This window comes from Sesamum indicum, linkage group LG4 (assembly GCF_000512975.1).
Source record: "Sesamum indicum cultivar Zhongzhi No. 13 linkage group LG4, S_indicum_v1.0, whole genome shotgun sequence".
Taxonomy (NCBI): domain Eukaryota; kingdom Viridiplantae; phylum Streptophyta; class Magnoliopsida; order Lamiales; family Pedaliaceae; genus Sesamum; species Sesamum indicum.
The window spans coordinates 13138480-13160554 of NC_026148.1; the positions used below are offsets into that span (position 1 = coordinate 13138480).

Below are 22075 nucleotides of genomic sequence, written 5' to 3' on the forward strand. Positions count from 1 at the left end.
GACCCTGTTGATATTGCTTCAAATAAACGGCTCTTGACCCGACCGAGATACAGCAAAATCCGTGTGTGTCCGTCACACGGCCCAGCCCCCATGATGAGTGCGATGGCCGTGATCCCATACATAAAACAATCATCTCTTCATTTTCAAGACAAAGTAATCACACTTCTCCATTTTAAACTCTTACCACTATATTTTTATCAAATCTTTCTTTCACTACTCCACAGGTGTTTATATAAACCCAAAAACCCTGCCCAAATTCGTTCAAGAATCTTACCCCTAATTCATATCCGTGGCTAATACATTAAACCCTTCAAGACTATAACAACTACTATAATGTCCAAATTCTTCTTCTTTTTCTTTGTTTTCTTCGTTTTGGCTGATGGTGAAATTACGAATAAGGGCATTCGTTGGTGGTGCAGCACCGTCCCGCACCCGGAGCCCTGCAACTACTTCATGGGTCGAGACCCTGGGCGATTCGACCCCAAAACCCTCGAGGATTTCCGGGCCATGACGATCCAAGCAGCCATGGAGCGAGCCGTGGAGTTGAAAAGCCACGTCGAGAAGCTTGGCTCCACGGGAAAGAGCAGAAGAAAGAAGATCGTGTTTAGAGACTGCGAAAATCTCATTGACAGCACCATCGTCCAATTAAACACCACTTTGCACAGCATAAAAACGAACTCGAGCTTCACGGATTCCGACGCGCAAACATGGCTCAGCTCAGCCTTGACCAACATCGAAATCTGCCGGTCAGGTTCCGACGAGCTGAAAGTCTGGAAATTCAGCTCCCCGATTTTGTCGGGTAATCTTTCAGAGCTGATAAGCAATAGCCTCGCGGTAAATGGGGCTCTCTCGGGCAACTCCTCAACGAATTACGACACGAATAATCATGGGTTTCCGGGTTGGGTGTCGCCAGGTGACCGTAAACTTTTGCAGGATGTGGGTCTGGCTACGGCGTCGAAGGCGAATGTCATCGTGTCGAAGGACGGACCAGGCGATTTCAGGTCCATTCAGGAGGCAATAAACTACGCGGTAGAAAATCGGGTCGGGGACGGGCGGGTGGTTGTGTACGTGAAGAAGGGGGTTTACGAGGAGAATATATTGATAAACCGGACGATGAATAAGGTGACGCTGGTGGGTGATGGAGTGAGGTATACCGTGATCACCGGCAACCGGAGCGTCTCCGCCGGTTTCACGACGTACAGCTCTGCTACTGTGGGTATGACTGATCAGCACTTTCCATTTTGTGATTATATTTGAAATTTTGCATGAGACCAAAAATTGAATTTTTAAGTATTTTCAATGACATAAAAAATATATGTTTAATTAATTTTTTTATATCTCATGGAATTGAATAATATATTGCTAAAGGATTAGAAAAATGCTCAGCCGTTGATTCATAATCTTTCTATGAACATGTTAGAGAATCAAGGGGAGGAGTTAATTAGGATTAATGAAGAAAGAAAATTAAATTTCGAAAGTTTTCAAATGAAGAGTTGACATATTCTTTCACTATTTTTCTTTTATTCTTTTTTTTTTGGTATTTTATTTCGTATAATGACTCTTAAGGCATATATATTCAGTGCATCTTAACATTTTTATGAACGTATATACAATTAAATTAAACTACAAATGCAATCATCAAGTACTAGTTTTCGCTTGAATTTTATAAAATTTTAAAAGGAAATTTTTCATTTTATGTCCCAAAAATTAGTGATTTTGTGATTTTAATTACATTATTTTTTAACTCACCGAATTGCATTCAATAACTCTAAAATTCTTATTCAATTCCATTAAATTGTTTTGGAAATAATACGTGCATAGCACAACTTTCATTAAGTTTTGAAGAGAATTAATTAATGTTGTTTTCCTAAAAAAAATTAAAAGAATTAAGATTGAGATAAAACTATAAATTTCTTTGAGTCATGGGACACAATTTGATGAATTAAAAAATAATAAAGATTAAAATTACAAAAATATTAACTTATAGGATGTAAAATGCAATCTCCTGCATGCCAAACTTGATATCCACATATATTAATAAATAAATATTTTATGACGATGAAGTTCACTTCTTGTTATATAGTCACAAAATTTCAATCAATTTAGTTTTTTTTTTTTCAAAAATGAAAAACAATAAATGAATGAATTGATTAATCAGTCCCTTTATATGGGCTTTTCCAGGGGTTGATGGCTCCGAATTCATGGCCCGTGGAATCACATTTCGGAACACCGCCGGGCCAGAAGGCGGGCAGGCAGTAGCCCTCCGGTCAGCCTCTGACCTCTCCCTCTTCTACGCCTGTAGCTTCGAAGGCTACCAGGACACCATTTTCGCTCAATCCCAGCGCCAGTTCTATAAGTTGTGTTACATATACGGCACCATCGACTTCATCTTTGGAAACGCCGCCGTCGTGTTCCAGAGCTGCGTCATCTACGTCAGAAAGCCTTTATTCGGTCAGGCTAACATCATCACCGCCCAGGGCCGGGGAGACCCGTTTCAAAACACGGGAATCTCGATCCAGTACTGCCGGATCCTTGCTGCCCCGGACCTTAAACCCGTTTTGGGTTCGTTTAAGACTTATTTGGGCCGACCCTGGCAGGAGTTCTCCCGGACCGTAATCATGAAGACTTATCTTGATGATTTGGTCGACCCGGAGGGCTGGTCAAGGTGGGCCAGCTCTGACTTCGCATTGAGTACCTTGTATTACGGGGAGTACCAAAACTTCGGGCCAGCGGCTCCTACGAATAATCGGGTTAAGTGGCCTGGTTACCATATTATAACGAGCCCGAATGAGGCAGCCCCATTCACAGTTACGGGTCTAATATCGGGTCGGGGATGGCTGCCTGGCACGGGTGTACCGTTCATTGCGGGGTTGTGAGTGTGCGTACGTACCTGTTGATGTGGAATTTTTTTATTTGTTAATTAATTTGTAAATACAATGAAAAGTTTTCTCAATATCCGACAACGGATCAAGCATCAAGATTTGACTTCTTTCATTATTAAAACTTTCATGCAGCCCCATAAGAAACTACATCACATGAATAGATGAAGTAAGATTGTCAATTGCTTTATTAATTCCACAGGAACAGCCTCCATATTTGCATTTAGGCACAAACGCTAAACAACTAAACTCATTCCACAACTTCGTAACTTTCATAAGGTATGCTACTATAAGTGTTAAATCTTACTACGAAATTGAAAAAATCTCCCTTTGTAACTGATAAATCATAGGGTCATTACTTCGGACATACCTAGCTTGTATCGCGAACCATAACTCTCACGAAGTAGCACAGAACATAAACGATTCCACTATATCTTTAGACATAAAATTCCGAATCCAGGAGGTGACCGTTAAATCAACACCCCTGCATTGCTCGAAATTTGATGAACTAAGAGCTAGTCGTGGAAAACCTCCGTCTATGAAGCTTGGCTTCATCTTCGTGCGGAGAGATATATACGACACATTGCCATGCTAGGAAATTGGTACCATCTAATGGGGAAGATGTTAATGCAAGACGACAATGTTCAGATGGATGAGTGAATAGAATATCTGTTTCATATGGATTTGCAACTTCCGCATGTTTTTGTGTCGTCATTGTTGAGGAGACAGTTTCCGTCATAATTGCACCAATAATTGTCTGCTCTATCACATATAGATTCGATACAATGCTAGTATGCAGAGACCTTCACAACGAACACTCTAATACCACGTAAAATTTGCAAGAAGAAGAAACAAAGGAAAAACCATTGGTAAATGTTCTCTGCTCTCAATTATGAAAATATCTCAAGTTACAGAAAGGGGTTTTGAACCCCAGCTTAAATACACAACCAAAGCAGTAAAACAAAATGCTAACAAAATAACTGCCCAAACCAGCTACGTGACCAATCCCCCAACGAATAAATGACTCAACAGCCACATTGGCAAATCGGCTAAAGCTATACGTACAAAATGAATCAAAGGCACAATTCAAACATACGACTACACTATCCGGCATCAAGAACAACAGCTTCGTCATCTTCATCCTGAAGCTCCAAGTCGGCAACAACGGTAGAAGATTGTGATGGATATTCAACACATTTATATTCTTGATTAAATAATTTTAAATATTCTATTTTTTTCAAAGGTGACACCACATCATTTTAAAATTATTATACTATTTTTTTGTTATATCGATAATACCTTAAATTTATTTTCTTTTCTTTCTTTCTTTTTTTTTTTTGAAATATGATTTGTTGATTATATATTTATTTTTATTTATAAAATATTTTAAAATATGAAAGATTATTTATTATATGTATGTAAGGACGATACTTTACAACGATTAGTATATATAAAAAATATAAAAAGTGAATAACCAAATTAAGAATTATATAAAAATAATATCTAAGTAGATATATTAACATATGCTAGAACAAATATGTTTCTACACATAAAATAATATTACATATATATACATACTTATATATATGACAGAGAAGGCGAATTAGGGTGGGGTGAGGTGGCAGACGATAGCGGCCGAGATGGTGATTATGGGGGTCTGAGGGGGAGGGAGCGGTTAGAAATGAAGGGGGGTGTATATGACGGTGGCGAGTTGCAGCCAAGAAGCGCAAATTTGGTTTATGGAGAAGGGCGAGTGACTAGAGAGAAGAAAAAATCAGGTTAGCAGCGCAAGTGGTGGAGGCTAAAATATTATCTAGGCAAAATTACATATTGGGTTAAAAATGGGTCGGGTACAAAATGGATCCAAGTGAGTGGGTCTAAGACGATTTGGGTTGTGAATGGGTTGGGTCGGATTAGTATAAACTATTTTATCAATTTGAATTAAAATATTTCAAAATTTCACACAACGAAAAGAAAAAAGAATTATAATTGAACTACTAAAAAAGGTAACTACGACTAAACTTGTATCACACGTCATTTCTGACTATGATATGTATGTCAAGATTCAATTGCTAAATCATAAAGTAAAAAAATCTTCTAATATCTAGCAAAATACTAAATTTTATCAAAATAATTCATAAAATTTTAGATGTTCATCTTGAATGAATACCAAGTCGTGCAACCAAATTCTCTATACTTGTTGAGAGGCAATTTTCATTTTCATCACCTTCAGAATCATAAGTTGTAATATGAAATAAAAAAGTCACATAAAAATATTATAATTTAATTACAACGACCTCCCTTGAGGTTTGACATAATTACAAATACCCTTTAGTTATTTAAAAAATTACAAATACTGCCTTGATGTTTGATGAAATTATGTAATCCGTGGATGTAGGTATGAAATTGTTAACTATACCCTTACTGTATTTTTTTTTAGAAAAAAAATAAAAAAATTTGTAAAAAGATCTAACTGGTGGATAAAAAAATTAAAAAAAAATTATTCCGCAAGGGTATTTTGATTAGTTCACCACAAAAAAATAGATAAAAACTAACAAAAACTCATGAAATGGGATAATTAAAATCAGAGGGGTATTGATAACTTTTCAAACAATAAAGGAGTATTCGTAATTATGTCAAATTTCAAGAGGGATCGTTGTAATTTATCCAAAATATAAAGTATATGGAGAAAGAGAGTTGTGAGTGTGTGTGTCTAGAGAATGAGGGTTGTGTGTGTGTGTGTGTGGAGGATAAGGGTGTTTACAATTCAATTAAACTGGCCGAAATTGAACCGAACCAAAAATTAGGTTCGAACTAAAAAATCAAACCGAATTTATTAAAAAAAGTTAGTTTTTTTGTTGGTTTTTTTCCTTGTTCGGTGGCAGAACCAAATCGAAAAACTAAATTTTTTTATATATTTTTTAATTTTATTAATTACATATAATATATTCTGTATTATATAATATATTATATTTATATTTATATTATATAAATAAATATATTTAAATTGAGTCAAAATTAAGAAAGTACTTGAGTTGACTTGGCTTTAAAATATATGAGAAGTGAGAACCCTCTCTCTCTCCTCTAACTCTCTCTCTCTCACCATTGAAAGCTAGAAAAGAAAAAAAAATGAAATCATTTTTATTTATTTATTTTTTTAAAATCGGTTTTTCGTTTTTAAATTGAAAAAACAAAAAAAAAATCGATTATAACCAAAATTGAACTGAGGCATTTTGTTTTATGATTTTGGGGGAATCAGTTCAATTCGATTAAGTGAACTGAACACCCTTAGTAGAGAAAATGGACTTGTCAGTGCAGCTAATTGAGAAGACAAGATCGTGGGTTTTTTTTTGTTTTTTTTTTTTTTTTTTTTTGTAGTTTATGGGTTGAATCCATTAAGAACCCATTAATAACCCATATTTAATCCATACAAAATATAATTTTATTTTTAATTCAACTCGTATCAACTGATTTGAAAATATGACTATCCAGCCCAACCCAAAACTAGTTGGTTGGGTTGAACCCATGGATTTCAAACCATCTTGTCACTCCTAGTCCTAACTGATATAATGCATTGGTGGATAATATATAAATGTCTATATAAATGATTTAGGTTGGAGCGATACGTACCAACACATTTTAGATGGTGTTTATTTATTTAAAATTAATTATCATGGCACGTTGTATTGTGTGTGTATAATAAATAATCTTTCACGTTGTAAGATATATTATAAATACAATAAAATATACAAATCAACAAATCTCATTTCAGGAAAAGAAAGAAACAAACAATTCAAACAAAAGAAAACCAACTTAAGACATATATAACACGAGAAAAAAATAGTTTGGTGGTGTTAAAATAACGTAGAGTCATTTTTATAAAAAAATATAATTAATTTTTAAAATTAAATCATCATAATTAAAATTGGTGCAACGTATCATTAACAACTTTTTGTGAGTTTAGAGGCCTTTTTTCCAAAATTAATTATTGTACCACACCTTTTCTGTATTCATATAATAAACAATCATTCACGCTTTTAAATATATTATAAATATTAAAAATATATAAACCAACATATTAAGTTTCAAAAGAAAGAAAAAAAAAGGGAAAGAACAAGAAGAAAAACTAACTTAGATGTGTCATCGTTGTAATAAAAAATTAGTGTCGTGGTGTTATAAACTGATATTCAAGAAGTAGAAAGAACCCTTGTTTTATATATATATATTTATATATATATATATATTTATATATATATATATATTTATATATATATATATATTTATATATATATATATATTTATATATATATATATATTTATATATATATATATATTTATATATATATATATATTTATATATATATATATATAAAAATTAGTAGATAGGTAATAATAATTGAGTTTGCACCCGGACCAATTTTAGAAGCCGCCTTATATTGATGAAACCAAAACCTGTTTTATATAATTCCTGTGTCCAAACATTATCTTTCACTCTGCACCCTTTTTGTATCGCCGCCTGATTATCCTCCAACTCAAAGGCTGAAGGTATTCTTGGACCTGTGTTTCTCTGTTCAAATCCCAGGTCGGTTTCTTGCCTTCTCTATACATCAATATGTGTAAGTTTTGACGGGTTTTCTTCTCGTATGATTATGGAGTTCGTTTGGGGATTCGAATCTTTGATCGGATAATCGAAACCGAATGTAGATCTTTGTTAGGGTTTGAGGTAGCTAAAATCTTTGAACTTTTCTTGTTAACGCGTGAACGTGTTAGATACTGTGATTTGGGCTTAGGGTTGTCGTTGATTTTATGCATTACGCGCTTCTATGTCTCTTGATTTTTTGGTTTTCTTCTTGGTTCAATTTTGGATCCCGGTAGGTATACATCTGTTATCAGCAATTAGTGTTATTGTTTTGCCTGTTATGACATTTTCTGGGATTTTTGTAGGGGTTAGGTAGTAGCTTATATTGAGATCGGAGTTTGAAGATGGTGGCCTTGACAGATATTCTTCCGAAGGCAAAGTCATCGGTGAACACTAATTATGATCATTCTAACGATCCATGGTTCAAAAGTAGGTATAGTTTGTCTGAGGATGGAGATACTGAGGCCCCAAAGGCTAAGCCAGTGCCTCCTTACTTGAAACGCGCGGGGTTCAAGCCGTCAAAGCCTGAGGACTTTGGGGATGGAGGGGCGTTCCCTGAAATTCACTATGCACAGTACCCGCTTGGCATGGGGCGAAGTACGAATCAGAAACCAGGTGGGAAGACTTTGCCTCTCACAGTGGATGAGCGTGGGAACTTGAGATATGATGCTATTGTGAGGCAGAATGAAAATGCGAAGAAGATTGTGTATTCTCAGCACTCTGACCTTGTTCCGATCTTTGCGAAGGATAATGAGGAAGAAGAAGATATGGAGGTGGATGAGAAGCAGAAAGAGATTGATGAGACGACCCAAGAGACTAAGGCTGCACTTGAGAAGATTGTGAATGTCAGGTTGAGTGCTGCACAGCCAAAAAATGTTCCTACACAGTCTTCAGACTCTAAGTTTATTAAGTACAAGCCATCTCAACAGTCAGCTGCCTTTAATTCTGGGGCTAAAGAGAGAATTATTCGCATGGTGGAGATGCCAGTGGATCCATTGGAGCCGCCGAAGTTTAAGCACAAGAGGGTTCCAAAAGCTTCTGGCTCTCCACCGGTGCCTGTTATGCATTCTCCACCTCGGCCTGTGACTGTTAAAGACCAGCAAGACTGGAAGATCCCACCTTGCATCTCTAACTGGAAGAACCCAAAGGGATATACAATACCACTGGACAAGCGTCTGGCGGCGGATGGTCGGGGGCTTCAGGACGTTCAGATTAATGACAATTTTGCCAAGTTATCTGAGGCTCTATATGTTGCTGAACAGAAAGCTAGAGAGGCTGTTGCAATGCGATCAAAGGTTCAGAAGGAGATGATGATGAAGGAAAAGGAGAAGAAAGAGATGGAACTGCGGGAGCTGGCCCGGAAGGCAAGATCTGAGAGAACTGGTGTTGCTCCAGCAGCTGCTGTGCCAATGCCTTCTGAGAGGGGCGGTGTTAGTGATGGTGATATGAATATTGATTATGAACGTGTCAGAGATGCACCCAAGGAAACAAAAGAAGAGAGAGAGGAAAGGTTGCAAAGGGAAAAAATTCGTGAGGAGAGGCGCAAAGAGAGGGAGAGGGAAAGAAGACTGGAGGCAAAAGATGCCGCTATGGGGAAGAAGAGCAAAATTACCAGGGATAGAGATCGTGATATCAGTGAGAAAGTCGCTCTCGGAATGGCCTCCACTGGAACGAGAGGTGGTGAAGTTATGTATGATCAGAGGTTGTTTAACCAAGAGAAAGGGATGGATTCTGGTTTTGCCACCGATGATGCTTACAACATCTATGACAAGGGCTTGTTTACTACTCAATCTACAATGAGTACTCTGTATAGGCCTAAGAAAGATGCGGATGATGAGATGTATGGTGGTGCTGATGAGCAGCTGGAGAAGCTGATGAAGACTGAGCGCTTTAAGCCTGACAGGGCATTTGCAGGCACATCTGAGAGGACTGGTCCAAGGGACAGGCCTGTTGAGTTTGATAAAGACCAGCCACCTGAAGAAGACCCATTTGGTCTGGATCAATTCTTGACAGAGGTTAAGACAGGTAAGAAAGCAATGGACAAAGTTGGGAGCGGAGGTACCTTGAAGGCTAGTGCTGGATCCATGAGAGATGGCTTCGAGGGGTCAGGTAGATCACGAATTGCATTTGACAAGGGGCGCTGAGTTTCCATTTGCTTCGATTGGCCCCCCAAGCTTCCAACTTTTGTTGCTTTGACACTTCAGGCTATGTTTTAAATGGAAACTGGATTCGAGATTGTACCTTGTCTTGCTGCCTTCAATGAGACAAGTGATGCTAATCGCATGCTGTATTTGATATGAACCATGACTTTGTTTTATAGTATGACCAACGAGTCTGTTTGTGCTTTTGCTTAATTGAATTTAATGTCTTTTTAAGTGTTATTCCTGATATTACTATATACTTGCTGGTAATTCCTTTCAGTTGAGAGTAGAATAATGAGATTATTTGAAGAATAGTGAACCCCTGATTATCCACTATAGTAATACATTGGCATTAAGGTTATTGGTTGATCTTGTTATGTCATACTACAAATTTGAAGAGTGATACTCCCATTTCCCCAACTTGTATGGTGGGTGCGTCGCCCCCTTTCTCTGTGTTGGGTTGCCAGAAAGCCTCCAACATATTCTCCTTTTCCCATTTTAGAAGTCAGTTGCCTTTGCTGCTGTCTGTCTTTATGCTGGCCTGCAGATAGGTTATCATGCTGAATTCTGTGGAAATGCTATTACCCAGTCATGGGGCCGAAGTTGTCGAGATGGTAGCACAGTTTGATTTCTACTTGGAACAAGTAGAAAGTTTTACAATTCAACTGATAAATAACATCAGCTGCCAATTTACGTTTTGTTAAAAAAAGAAGTCATTGATTCAGTTGCTGTTTTCTTAAGAACACAAAAATGTACGGAAACACGCACTTGCATTTTGTATTCACCTCCTTGTGACATGTACTTAGGGTTGGGAAATTCTCAGCATGTCCAAAGATTTCAGTGTTCATGTTTCTATCAAGAATGATTACTTCCATGGAGCCTCTACCCTCAATCCTTGTCCTTCAGTTAGACCAAATCACCACTTTTTTTTAGTTTGTACTAAAGATTGACAGCAACAAGAAACCAAGAAAAAAGCAGTTCAGTTATTAGCTTTCCCTCTTCACAATTCTTTCTTCCTTGAGGTACTGATGAACTTCCTAAAATTGCAGAAGCATTTTGCATTGTGTTATTGTTTTCCTCAAACTTTAATGATTATTCCAAACAAATTTCATATCATTCTTCCTTTGAGGTACGGAATTACTGATGAACTTCATCACCAATTATGCGTTGTATTTACCTTCTGATGCTCGACAGTCAGAAATCACAGGATGGATCAAGCCGAATTTATAAGCAATATGATATACGCAGCTGAAAAGGAATCAAACTTTTTGAACACTCAGACTGCAAAATACATGCTAACTGTAAGTATAATGAACATATTCAACTGGTAATTGAGTTATATGTCCGACCAATTACCGTAGTTTAGTGATCAAGGTCGACTGTTACTGCATTCACAATGCGGATGCACGTTGTGGTTGATTTTTTTATGTAGTTAAGTCACTGGAAGACAACTGTTGGAATTCTGACCTGGAGCTGACGCGTTCATGTATGTGGAGTCTTAGATGGCCTATTCTGGAACTGGGCCTATTGGGCTTAGCAAAATTCTTCCAAGGATTTTGTGAAATACAGAGCAAAAAGACTGCTGCTTTCTCAACTCTAATTGCTGAAATTGAAGTTCAAAAAGATATATAAACAGAAAAATACCAAATATCAGAATTTAATTTCCCTTTCCGCCCAAGAAATTGAAACTAAAATCCCCGAAAACCCCAGAAAGGAATAAGAAAACGAGAGGAAAACACAAGAATTGGAAGGAAAATGGACGTGATAAAGTCGCAGCAGATATCCTCGCGGCCGATCGAGAAGGTGGTGGTGCACCCGCTTGTACTGCTGAGCATCGTCGACCACTATAATCGGGTGGCGCGTGACACCAGAAAGCGCGTCGTGGGTGTGCTTCTGGGAACTTCCTTTAAGGGTACCGTTGACGTTACCAACAGCTATGCTGGTCAGTATTTCAGATCTGATCATTTCTCCATTTTTTGAGGGTTTTTTTTGGTATATTCTAGAGTTTTAGAGTTCATTGTATCTAATTATATGTGGAGTGACTCTACAATTTCGTGTTAAGAGTTTCTCATGTAAAGCCCTTGTTTTGGATCTTTTAGGGACGGAATTCGATTGGTTTTTATTGGATGGTCTAGGAGGGAATGAATTTCGGCAGTAGCAATTATAGTCTTTGTCGTTTACTTTTAGGGTGTAATAATTATGGAATGAGCAATATTTATGAGCGAATGAGTACCGTTCGTGTTTATTGTAATGTTCATACTAAGAAATTCGTAGTTCACTCAGCTAAATGTTGGATTCTATTTACAAATAATTTTTCAGAACTAGCAAAAAAGTGGAGTTTGCTTCACTTTACACAGATAAAAGCCTGGAACTGAAATTCTTAATATGTTGGTGCTATATGTTTTGCATCAGTAGGCGCATTTCCTTAAGAACTCGGCCTTTTGGCCTCCCTTTTACGTGTCTATTTCAACAAGATAGAATCAATTTACTAATTAATCCAATTTAACCCAATGGCATGCAGCAAATTATAATTGAGACCTTGTTCTTGAGTACTTCAGTGAGTTCTCTTTCATTTGGAAACTTCTCCTGTGGATTGCTTTTCACCTTCTATGTCTATACATGAGTGTTTTTTTTTATAGAAATTTGTAGTGGTTCATCTATGGTTATGATATAAGTACCTTGTTCTAAGTGTGCTTCAGAAGTTTGGTAATTTTGTAACACCTTGTTGATATATGTTCATTTGCTTCAAGCAATGCTATGAAATAATAATTTTTTGGAAGGCATGACCAAATTTAATAACGTATTTCATCTTGAGATTTCTTATTCTATTAATTATTGCATTATTTTTTCTTTTTGGACCTTTTGGAAATGTGTCTTTCAACTCTTGAATCTCTAGTTGTTTATGAGATGCATAGATTGTGCTTTCTCTAACATATTTGCCTGGTGTAAGCAGTGCCTTTTGAAGAAGATGATAAGGATCCAAGTATCTGGTTTCTCGATCATAACTACCACGAAGCGATGTTCTCCATGTTCAGAAGAATAAATGGTTTGCAATTTTCTGCAGACTAGATTCTGACTAAATATTGATCGAAGTTCGGGTATAATTTGATGTGTATAAATTGTGTCAGCGAAGGAGCATGTCGTGGGGTGGTATAGCACTGGTCCAAAACTGAGGGAGAACGACCTAAATATTCATGGACTTTTCAATGAGTAAGATCTCTGTCTTCATAAAGAAAAGAAATTTCTTTTTCATCTGTCCGTGGGAATTGATTGGATGTGTTTCTTTAAGCGGACAAGTGCTACTTTTGTCCTTGTTCCGGAATCACATGCAGTTCATTTTAAAAGTTTCCTGTCAAGCATTCTGTAATATGGAGCTTATTGTGAGGGTTTACTTGATCATTACTGAACTGGTGTTGTTTTCATGTTTCCACATTCCTTTGTATTTGAAATATTAAGATTGTTGCCTTCTTCATGAGGATAGGTCCCTTGAAGTTTATTTAATGAACAATGCTAATAGCATAGAAGTGGAAATACTGGATTTCTGTTGGTATGCCATCATTGAGAGACAGAATTAAGTACAAAAGATGATGTATATCTAAATGGAAGACTTGATTATGAAGAGTTTTGACTTTTCCATTATGTTGTACCCAGTGGTTTCATATTATGTTCACATTATTTAAGATCTTTATTATTCCTTTACCATCCTGAAGCAATTATCACTTTCTGAAATCACTTGTGTTCCTAGACAACTATGAGGTCTCTGTCCTGAATTTTTTTCATGCTTGAGCAGATGTTTCTGTGGAAAGTTGTTTGCTTGTCCTTATATAAATTTAACACTTGAGGAATCTCAGACTGCCGGGTCATATGCATTAGAACCAACAATATCGTCTGTCCTTGGAGTAGAAGTGATTTGTTGAGCGATCCTATTTGATCATTATTGTCCTCTGAGTGGTTTCAGTAGGTTCCTTGTTTCTTAAAAGGATCACTAGTACATAATTGAATTTTACTTTTGATAGGATTGATGGGGAGATGGTTTTGAGACATCTTAGTGAAATTCAGGCATCATCTCAAGCTGAGTTATTGATGGAAATATTGTGTATTCTCTAGAAATATATAGGCACTGTATCTTAGCATCCTAGGTTAGAAACAAATGAAATCTTCACATGGATTGCTTCGTTTCTTCTCGATGAATTGTTATTTCCAAATAAACAATATTCTATAATATTTTGGAGCTTATCGATCTCTGGAAATGTCATGGGTTGGTTTCAACGATTCAATTGCTTTTTGTATTTGTCATCAGTTCTTGTCCTAGTCTTTTGACTATAATATTATTTTTTTTTCCTTTCTTTTTCTACTTCTTTTTGTGCTCAAGACATGTCCAAGTGAGAAGTTGTCCCTTCTTTCTCACTGTTGCCATCTGCTTGATAGGTTATTCATATTTTCTGGAACTGGCCACACTTTGAGTAACATTTGTACAGTTCCAATTCTGAGCATGTCATGTCCTTCTGATACCACAACCAATGCCTTTCTTTAACCTCCCTGCTCCTTCTAGTTTCTTTTGCGAATTATGTCTAATTGAGTTATCATCTAACAGCATTTCGTCAAACCATGACAATTCAATCTTTCATGCTATTGCAGTTATGTTCCAACTCCGGTGCTGGTCATTATTGATGTCCAGCCAAAAGAGCTTGGTATACCCACGAAAGCATATTACGCTGTTGAGGAGGTTAAAGAGGTATGATAAGATTATATTGTTGAGTCTTATTTATGTAACACGTCCTATTCTTGTCACCTTGTCTTTGAAATTCTACTTGCTCAATGGTAACTATGTTTTCTTTCTTTTTTTTCACGTGTATGTACTGTGAAGAGGAACACCCTGAATACTACTTCAGCAGAACCCACTATAAGAAGATATTGTCTAACATTTTGAATGAATTTGCAGAATGCAACTCAGAAAAGCCAGAAAGTATTTGTGCATGTTCCTTCAGAAATTGCTGCTCATGAAGTTGAAGAAATAGGTATGCTTTGCACGGGAATTTGCGTTGGTGCTTGCTTTTGTTGTTTATCCAATGAATATTGTGTTTACATCAATTTTTTGGGTTCTCTGTTTGTTTCTCTTCTATAGAAACTTATAATTCTGGTTAATCCTGTTTATTATAGGAGTTGAACACTTGCTAAGGGATGTGAAGGACACGACTGTCAGCACCCTTGCAACGGAGGTTCCTTCTTACATCTTCACCCCTTTAAAGTGTACAGATGATTATTGGGCCTGCTATCCCATCTTAAGTTATATAGTTTCACTCAGCATGGAGATTTGAATCTGCCATATGTTTGAGCATTTGTCATATGTTAACATTACCGAGTTTGCCACATATGTTAACAATATTGCCCTGAGAAATGGCAAGTCATACTATTTTATGTGAGGTATTCTTCGGAAAAAAAATATTTTCATTTTAGGGAGTGGAGTCTTAGTTTGAATATCCGATAAAGTAGATAAATTAAATAGGAGGTGCATAAAAGTAGATTCTATGCTACCAACTGTGTACTGATGTCCCTTCAATGAAAACTGTGTACTGATGAAGAATAATAAACTTATTTTCTTGATTTGCCTTAGGTGACTGGAAAACTGGCTGCTTTGAAAGGATTGGATGCACGACTAAAAGAGATTAGGAGTTATCTTGACCTGGTTATTGATGGGAAGCTCCCCTTAAATCATGAAATCCTCTACCATCTCCAGGTATCATTTTTCATGTCTATTAGTAGTAATTTAACCTTAATTATATCATTAGGAATCATGTTTCCTTGTGGTTGTTATTCTTGATAAATCATTATCTGTTCATGAGATATAGTTCTCAATAAATAACAGAAATTATTTTGCACTCGATGCTGAAATATTAGCTGGCTTCTTTCAGGATGTGTTCAACCTACTCCCAAACTTGAATGTATCCGAACTTGTTAAAGCTTTTGCAGGTAAATCAGCTCAAAATTAAATGTTGGTTGTTATTTGCTTTAGTAATCAACTTTATCAGCGTTTAGGCTTCTCTTTGATAAAATTATTATCTACCTCCTGTACAGTGAAAACAAATGATATGATGTTGGTCATATATCTGTCATCCCTCATTAGAAGTGTGATTGCTCTCCATAATTTGATCAATAATAAGGTAAGATTTTCTTGTGTTTTCTTGTTCCTCTTGTTTCTAAAAGGAGTAACTTCAGAATCATTTAGATCTTCTGTGATCCTAGTGATACTGATCCAGAGACTTTCCTGGCTAGACTTGTAAATAGATGGTGGTTATTGTTGGTTTATAGTCAAGCACGAATCTTATACATGGCTCTATGACAAAAACAATTGACAAGCAATATGGCAAGGAGTTGCATTAAATTATTTTTCTTATTCTTATATGGTGAAAGACGTGTGTGAAAGTAATATTGAAGTTCTTTATCTTTTTAACATATCTGGTAGGGGATTGTAGCTTAAAAGCAGGTTTTGGAATTTTTTGTTAGCATTCGGCAAAATGAATGAACATTATGATTCAGGAAAATTGCAAAATGATGGCACATTGTGGTGTATGCTGCTGCATGAGCAGTCAGTCATAATAGAGCTTTTATTATCTTGTGTCCTTGAGTTGACTAGGCATGCATTAGATTTATGGTCACTCCATTACAATTTTGCAAGCATAGTGGCATATACTCTATCAACATGGCTTTCGGGATATGCACTGTAATTTTGTGATTAAATGATGTATTTGCAATCAGTCGACTTACTGTACAAATTTTTCTGAATCTGTGGGTTTGGCGTCTTTGACAACAATATCAGATGCTTAACAAAGAACATGAGAAGGCAGAAGATTCCAAGCCGGTTGCGGTGCCTACTGCTGCTGGTAGCTAAAGACGAAAATTTTATTGGAAATGTTTGCTTCCATGTGATATTCCAATCTCATGATGGAAGGTGATTTCGAACTCGGACTTTTGGCAATGCTGGAAAGGAAGATCGTCTGATGCTGTGATCAAGTCCTGACGCTCCTCATTGATTTCTTCCAATATTTCTTCCTTTGGATAGCTCAACACTGGAAAATCATCGGCTATCAAAACTTCAGCTGGGATTCATATGGACCGTATCACTTTTTCCAGCTGTACTTGAATAGGAATTACTTCTGTCTGAATTAGATATGAATTCTGGTTCATGGAAAAGACGGGCTTCAACGATAGACGGAATGTTCTTGATTAGATTATGTCTTCTTTCTCCTGTGATTAATGTACTCAAAATTCGATTGCATCACTTCCTTTGTGATCACTACTTCTTAACCCCCAATCTAAATTCCATCAGTCTGCTCCCAACTTGGAAAGTGTATTTAGTTCGAGATTTGCCTTCTCTGGGTTTACAGTATATTAACCCTTTCAGATCCACCTGCTCTTCTATAATTACATCGCCCACTGATGAATGAAACCGGACAGTGTCCTGAAGTTTTACTGCTTTCTTTTTTTCTCACTTCTCTTCAATTTTCTCAAACGTAGCCCTCTCTCCTCTCTCGTTTCACCTCCTTAATCTTTAAAATTTTGGTGCTTTTTTTTCTCTTCTAATTTTCTTTTTTCAATTATAATATTCTATTTTATTTAAATTTATCCTTTCATTTATTCACTATAAATTTCAATATATACATTTAAATAGTTATAAAAAGTTACATTTATTTTATCTAAAAGCACAAGCATCGAGCGCCCGAATGTAGTAACAAATGCACTAACTATTGAGTGAAGCCTAAGAGAAATGTGTGTCAGAGAATTGTCATCTGATATGTCGTTTACATGCATTTAATTTTAGAATTTTGATGAGATCCGATGCATTAGAAATTTAGAACTGATATGATTGCCCCCTTTTCTTCGATATGATGGGAAGTGTGTGCAATAATGATTAATTCTATTTGGAAGGTAGGGCACAAAACATGATAATCCATAGAGTGAGACTGATTATTTGGACAGGATGGGATAAGTCTGTGAGGGGATGATATCATTCACAGGTAAAATGGTAATTTTATCAAAAGATGTTTTACAATATTGAAATTGATGGATTTTAATTTGAAAAAAAATATTTAAAAAGTAATAATTCAAATAATTCTATATTAGAACACTTTGAAATTTACCAATGTGAAGCAAATATAGTTCAAATTTATATCAAAATTCGATAAAATATAATTTAAATTACTGCAAAAAAGAAAAAGAATTACTCTGCTCATTGTAAATGACTAAACTTCAAAATTATAGTAAATAAATATTATCTAGCTTGGTTAAACACATTTGATATAGAAAATAGAATTTCGACCACCAGTTAATTAATATTAGCTATTATTTTAACTATAATTAAATATTTACTATGATTTTTAATTGTTAATGTTTTCATCTCACTTGTAGAGATAATGATTAATAGTTGTTCCACAGCTGTAGCTTAGCGTTTGCCTCATTTTTCACTTGTAACCGTAGTAATTAGTCGTTTCTAAAAGGGTCAATTAATATTCCTGAAACTTGAGCAAAATACACAAATATTTTTTGTTGTTTTGTAAAATTACAACTACACTCCTTTAGTTTATGTTGTAATTATAACTATATTCCCTATTTAAATACAGAGTTTACTCGAGCCGTTTATCATTACGATAGGTGTCAAGTGGAAGTGCAGTGATGTATGCAGCTGAGGCATCCTAACAGACTGGTAGACTTGAACATTTCTGAAACAACCCTAAAAAACATTACACTAACAACCCCTATGAGATGTAGCCGTAATTTTACAAAAGACATTGGAGTGCTTCTGTAATTTGACCTAATTTCAAGAAATGTTGATGTAATTTACCCTTAATAAAAGTAATATCTTTTCTATTGAATTTAGAATTACATATTAATATTCAACAATATGTAGTTCAAATTTGGAGTTATTCAAATAAATTCAAAAGATTTAGTACTGGGAATTTAAAATCCATAACTTTAAATCCATTAATTCAAATATAACCTTTTCTTGTGCGCGAAAGAATTTAAATTTGAACAAAGAATTTAAAAACTAATTCTCAATAACTCCACATAAAAAAGATTTAAAATCTCTCAAAAAATTCAATAAAATACAATTTAAAAATAGAGATAAAGAATTATGAGATCCTATCTAATATGAACCACTCAAACAAATGAAAGAAAATATAACAAAGAATTAAAAAATTTTGCTTTAAAATCCATCAATTTGGACGAAAATGAAAGCAAATTCTAGATGCAATGTTTGGTTACAGAATTTTGAAATGGAAATGAATCTATATGTGATGAAATAAATGGCTTGCATTGAATTTGGAGGCTGTCAGTGTCGTGCTTCTGGACACAAGTTACAATGGAGTTGTAGATCACGGACAGACTTTTCAGGTGAGGCCCTCCATCCTCAGTACTGCAATAGTGATATAACCATCAATTTTTCTACTATTTTTAAATACTGATTCAAGTTTATTACATGAGTTTTTTTCTATGTTATGCAATTTATTCAATATTATTTATTTAACAGTGATAAATAAAAAAATTTTACCACAGTTTTTAATCCATATTATTAAAATTATAGTCAATTATAATCATTTTTTTTAGTAATCTTTGGGCTAGAGCTAGTAATTTGGAGTATAAATAATCACTCCTAAACTATGTGAAAGTTATTTTGGATATAATTTTTCACTCATATATAATTTCCAATAAACTCTTAAAAAATCATTTGAAATTCAACGGCGGACAAGAGAAGTTTTTCGTCAGAATATTACAATTATCGGGTCACGTTTACATAGAAATATACAATATGTAAATGCAATAATGAATTTTCTACCTATTGTTCCAAAAAAATATAGCTAGGGCAACTTTTATTTGAAGAATTGCTACTCCAACTTAAATGGGCTTGCCTTAAATTTTCATACAATACCTATAGAACACGCAGTTGTCAGAACCGCGTTAGAGATGTCATATTCATGATATTTCGATACTTAAGTTAGTCCATAATTAGAGTAGATAATAAATAAAATTAAAAAGAGTAGGGAGCCTACACTTATACATGTCATGAGGGCTAATATTTATAAGGGAACCTAATTGTACGATTTTACATAGACTTTTGGAGGTTCATACGTATTAGGGTTTTTAGAGATCTTTAAGGTTTCTGTTATTGAGATGATAATTTTGTATTAAACCTTTAATACTTGGCCTGGATTGTATTATAAATAAAGTCTTTATTGGAGACCTTGATAAGATGTAAACTCAAGAAAGTTTTTGAAAAGCGACCTTGATAAGATATTATCTAATTAATAAATATAACCACTGGAAGGTCTTTGAAAAACTAGATAAAATATTCCCACATCACTACCTACTATTTTATCAATCTTTTTTCATAAACTCAAAAGGAATATATAAAGTTCTTTTTATCAGTATAATTACATGCGATAAATATTACTTAGATGCTATGATGTATGGACATAAACACTGCGATATGGATACGACACGATACTGACACAATTATGTAGAAAATTCTAAAAAAAATTAGGATACGACATGGCAATACATAACTATATATATTTATTTTATATATTATTAATTTTTATAAAATTAAAGTGTATATGAAATATAAAAATATCAAGATAATAATAAAACATAAAGTAGGGGCTTATTATTTTTTTCTTTTTTATACCGTCTTAGCTCCAAATTTTTTAAATTACAAAGAAACTCTAAACGTGTTTCAAAATGTGCCAGATATTGTGTTCTTTTTTTTTATTTTATATTTTGGAACACGTAATGCCGTGTCCGGCACATGTCCCTAATAATTTTTGAAGTGCGTGGGCTCATAAATATTTAGGTGAAAACGTTCTGAGCTGAAATTCATCCTTATCCTTCTCGTCTTCTTTCTCACTAATATTGGAATATAATAGATGATTAGTGCCTTAATCATTACACCAACCTATATAGAGAGTGGCGGACAATTTATATTCTTGAATTAGTAAAAGTCAAGCTGTATTAAATATTGAGATCACACAACAAAAATGTTGTGAGCTCGAATTTCATAAAAGTGGGTATATATTTATTTTTATAGTATTTTTTGTTTTATAAAAATATATTTATTAATTTAAATTATTAATATATTAACTCAATATATAAATTAAATATATTAAATGATATAATAACTCGTGGCAATGAAAAAATGTCAATCAACACCAACTTCTTTAACGGAAATACTCCGACCACAGTACCCAAATTGTTTATTCCCATCTGTCCCAAAATTTATTGATTTTGTCATTATTTCCATTACTTTTAAAGATAATGTTAAAACTGACCCAAAAACTTTTGCCTTTTAAGTTAATGTCTAAAAGTGCCTATGTCCAAAAAAACTAATATCTATGTATTTGAGAAAAAGGTATTAAGCACATACCTTATATCATAATTAAATTAAGAAATAAATTTATAGTAACCATCGATTGGTATATACACATAATTTAAAATTTTGTTATACTTTTTTATCTAATTAAAATAAATAAATAATTGACCAAATTTGACAAATTAAAGGAAATAGCATTATACAAAATTATTGAGAGAGTTAATTAATTTTAAAAATGGATATCATGTAAATAAATAAGTATGTTTAGAGATATTTTTGTTAATAGATATTTTAATATTCAAATTAATTACTCTGCTATCATATTTTTAAGGAAAAATTATAATTTTAGTCCTATAATTTAGGGAATAGCATTTTTAGTCCTGTATAAATTAATCTTCACATTTAGTCCTATAACTTTATAATTTTAAAAATTTTAGTCTTTTTTCGGCCAATTTGATTGAAAATTGCAAATTATTTGCAATTTTAGTCCTGTAAATAAATTCATGCAGGACCAAAAATACCAACTATTTCAAGTTTTAGGACTCAAAATGTCCACGCTCTCTAAGTTACAGAAATAAAATTGCTTTTTAATTGCATCATATGTGCAAGTCACATGCAATTTTTTGGCTAAATTGATCGAAAAAGAATGAAATTTGACAAACTTTTAAAATTACAGAATTAAATTATAAAAATTAATTTATTCAGAAGAAAAATTACCAATCTCCATAAATTATAGGACTAAAATTGTATTTTTACCCATTTTTAATAATAGTATACATAGATGTACCCAAATTGAGTATCTATACTCTTTTCCTAATCACTAAAACAAGGTTGCGCTCTTCAACTTTCATCTTCCCGTCCACGATTTCCAATTAAAAAAATAAAATAAAATAAGTTTTTAGTAACCCATTTGTATTTATTTAATTATTGTTTTTTATTCTCATCTATTCAAATTTTTTATTTTATCTTTTAAAATTATTTACTATAATCTCAAAACATTATATTTTTCTCTTTTGTTTTTCTCTCAAATGCATAATTCTTACCCAAAGTCATA

The 22075-nt window shown here is 34.3% G+C and overlaps 3 protein-coding genes across 4 annotated transcripts; all 3 read left to right on the top strand.

Moving 5' to 3' along the window:
• Positions 296-2943, top strand: LOC105160984 (probable pectinesterase/pectinesterase inhibitor 59). The gene is made up of 2 exons (XM_011078532.2): positions 296-1216; positions 2182-2943. Exons 1-2 carry the CDS (start codon positions 334-336, stop codon positions 2874-2876), a joined length of 1578 nt encoding a protein of 525 aa, XP_011076834.1. The 5' UTR covers positions 296-333; the 3' UTR covers positions 2877-2943.
• Positions 7303-9899, top strand: LOC105160907 (SNW/SKI-interacting protein). 2 transcript variants are annotated; one of them, XM_011078425.2, is made up of 2 exons: positions 7303-7461; positions 7824-9899. In XM_011078425.2, exon 2 carries the CDS (start codon positions 7863-7865, stop codon positions 9660-9662), a length of 1800 nt encoding a protein of 599 aa, XP_011076727.1. In that variant the 5' UTR covers positions 7303-7461; positions 7824-7862; the 3' UTR covers positions 9663-9899. The 2 variants fall into 2 exon arrangements, with proteins under 2 accessions (XP_011076727.1, XP_011076728.1); XM_011078426.2 differs by having other exon boundaries at positions 7369-7495.
• Positions 11255-16997, top strand: LOC105160908 (26S proteasome non-ATPase regulatory subunit 7 homolog A). Its single transcript, XM_011078428.2, has 10 exons — positions 11255-11601; positions 12613-12705; positions 12788-12869; positions 14298-14394; positions 14602-14677; positions 14820-14878; positions 15274-15396; positions 15572-15629; positions 15735-15820; positions 16477-16997. Exons 1-10 carry the CDS (start codon positions 11415-11417, stop codon positions 16546-16548), a joined length of 933 nt encoding a protein of 310 aa, XP_011076730.1. The 5' UTR covers positions 11255-11414; the 3' UTR covers positions 16549-16997.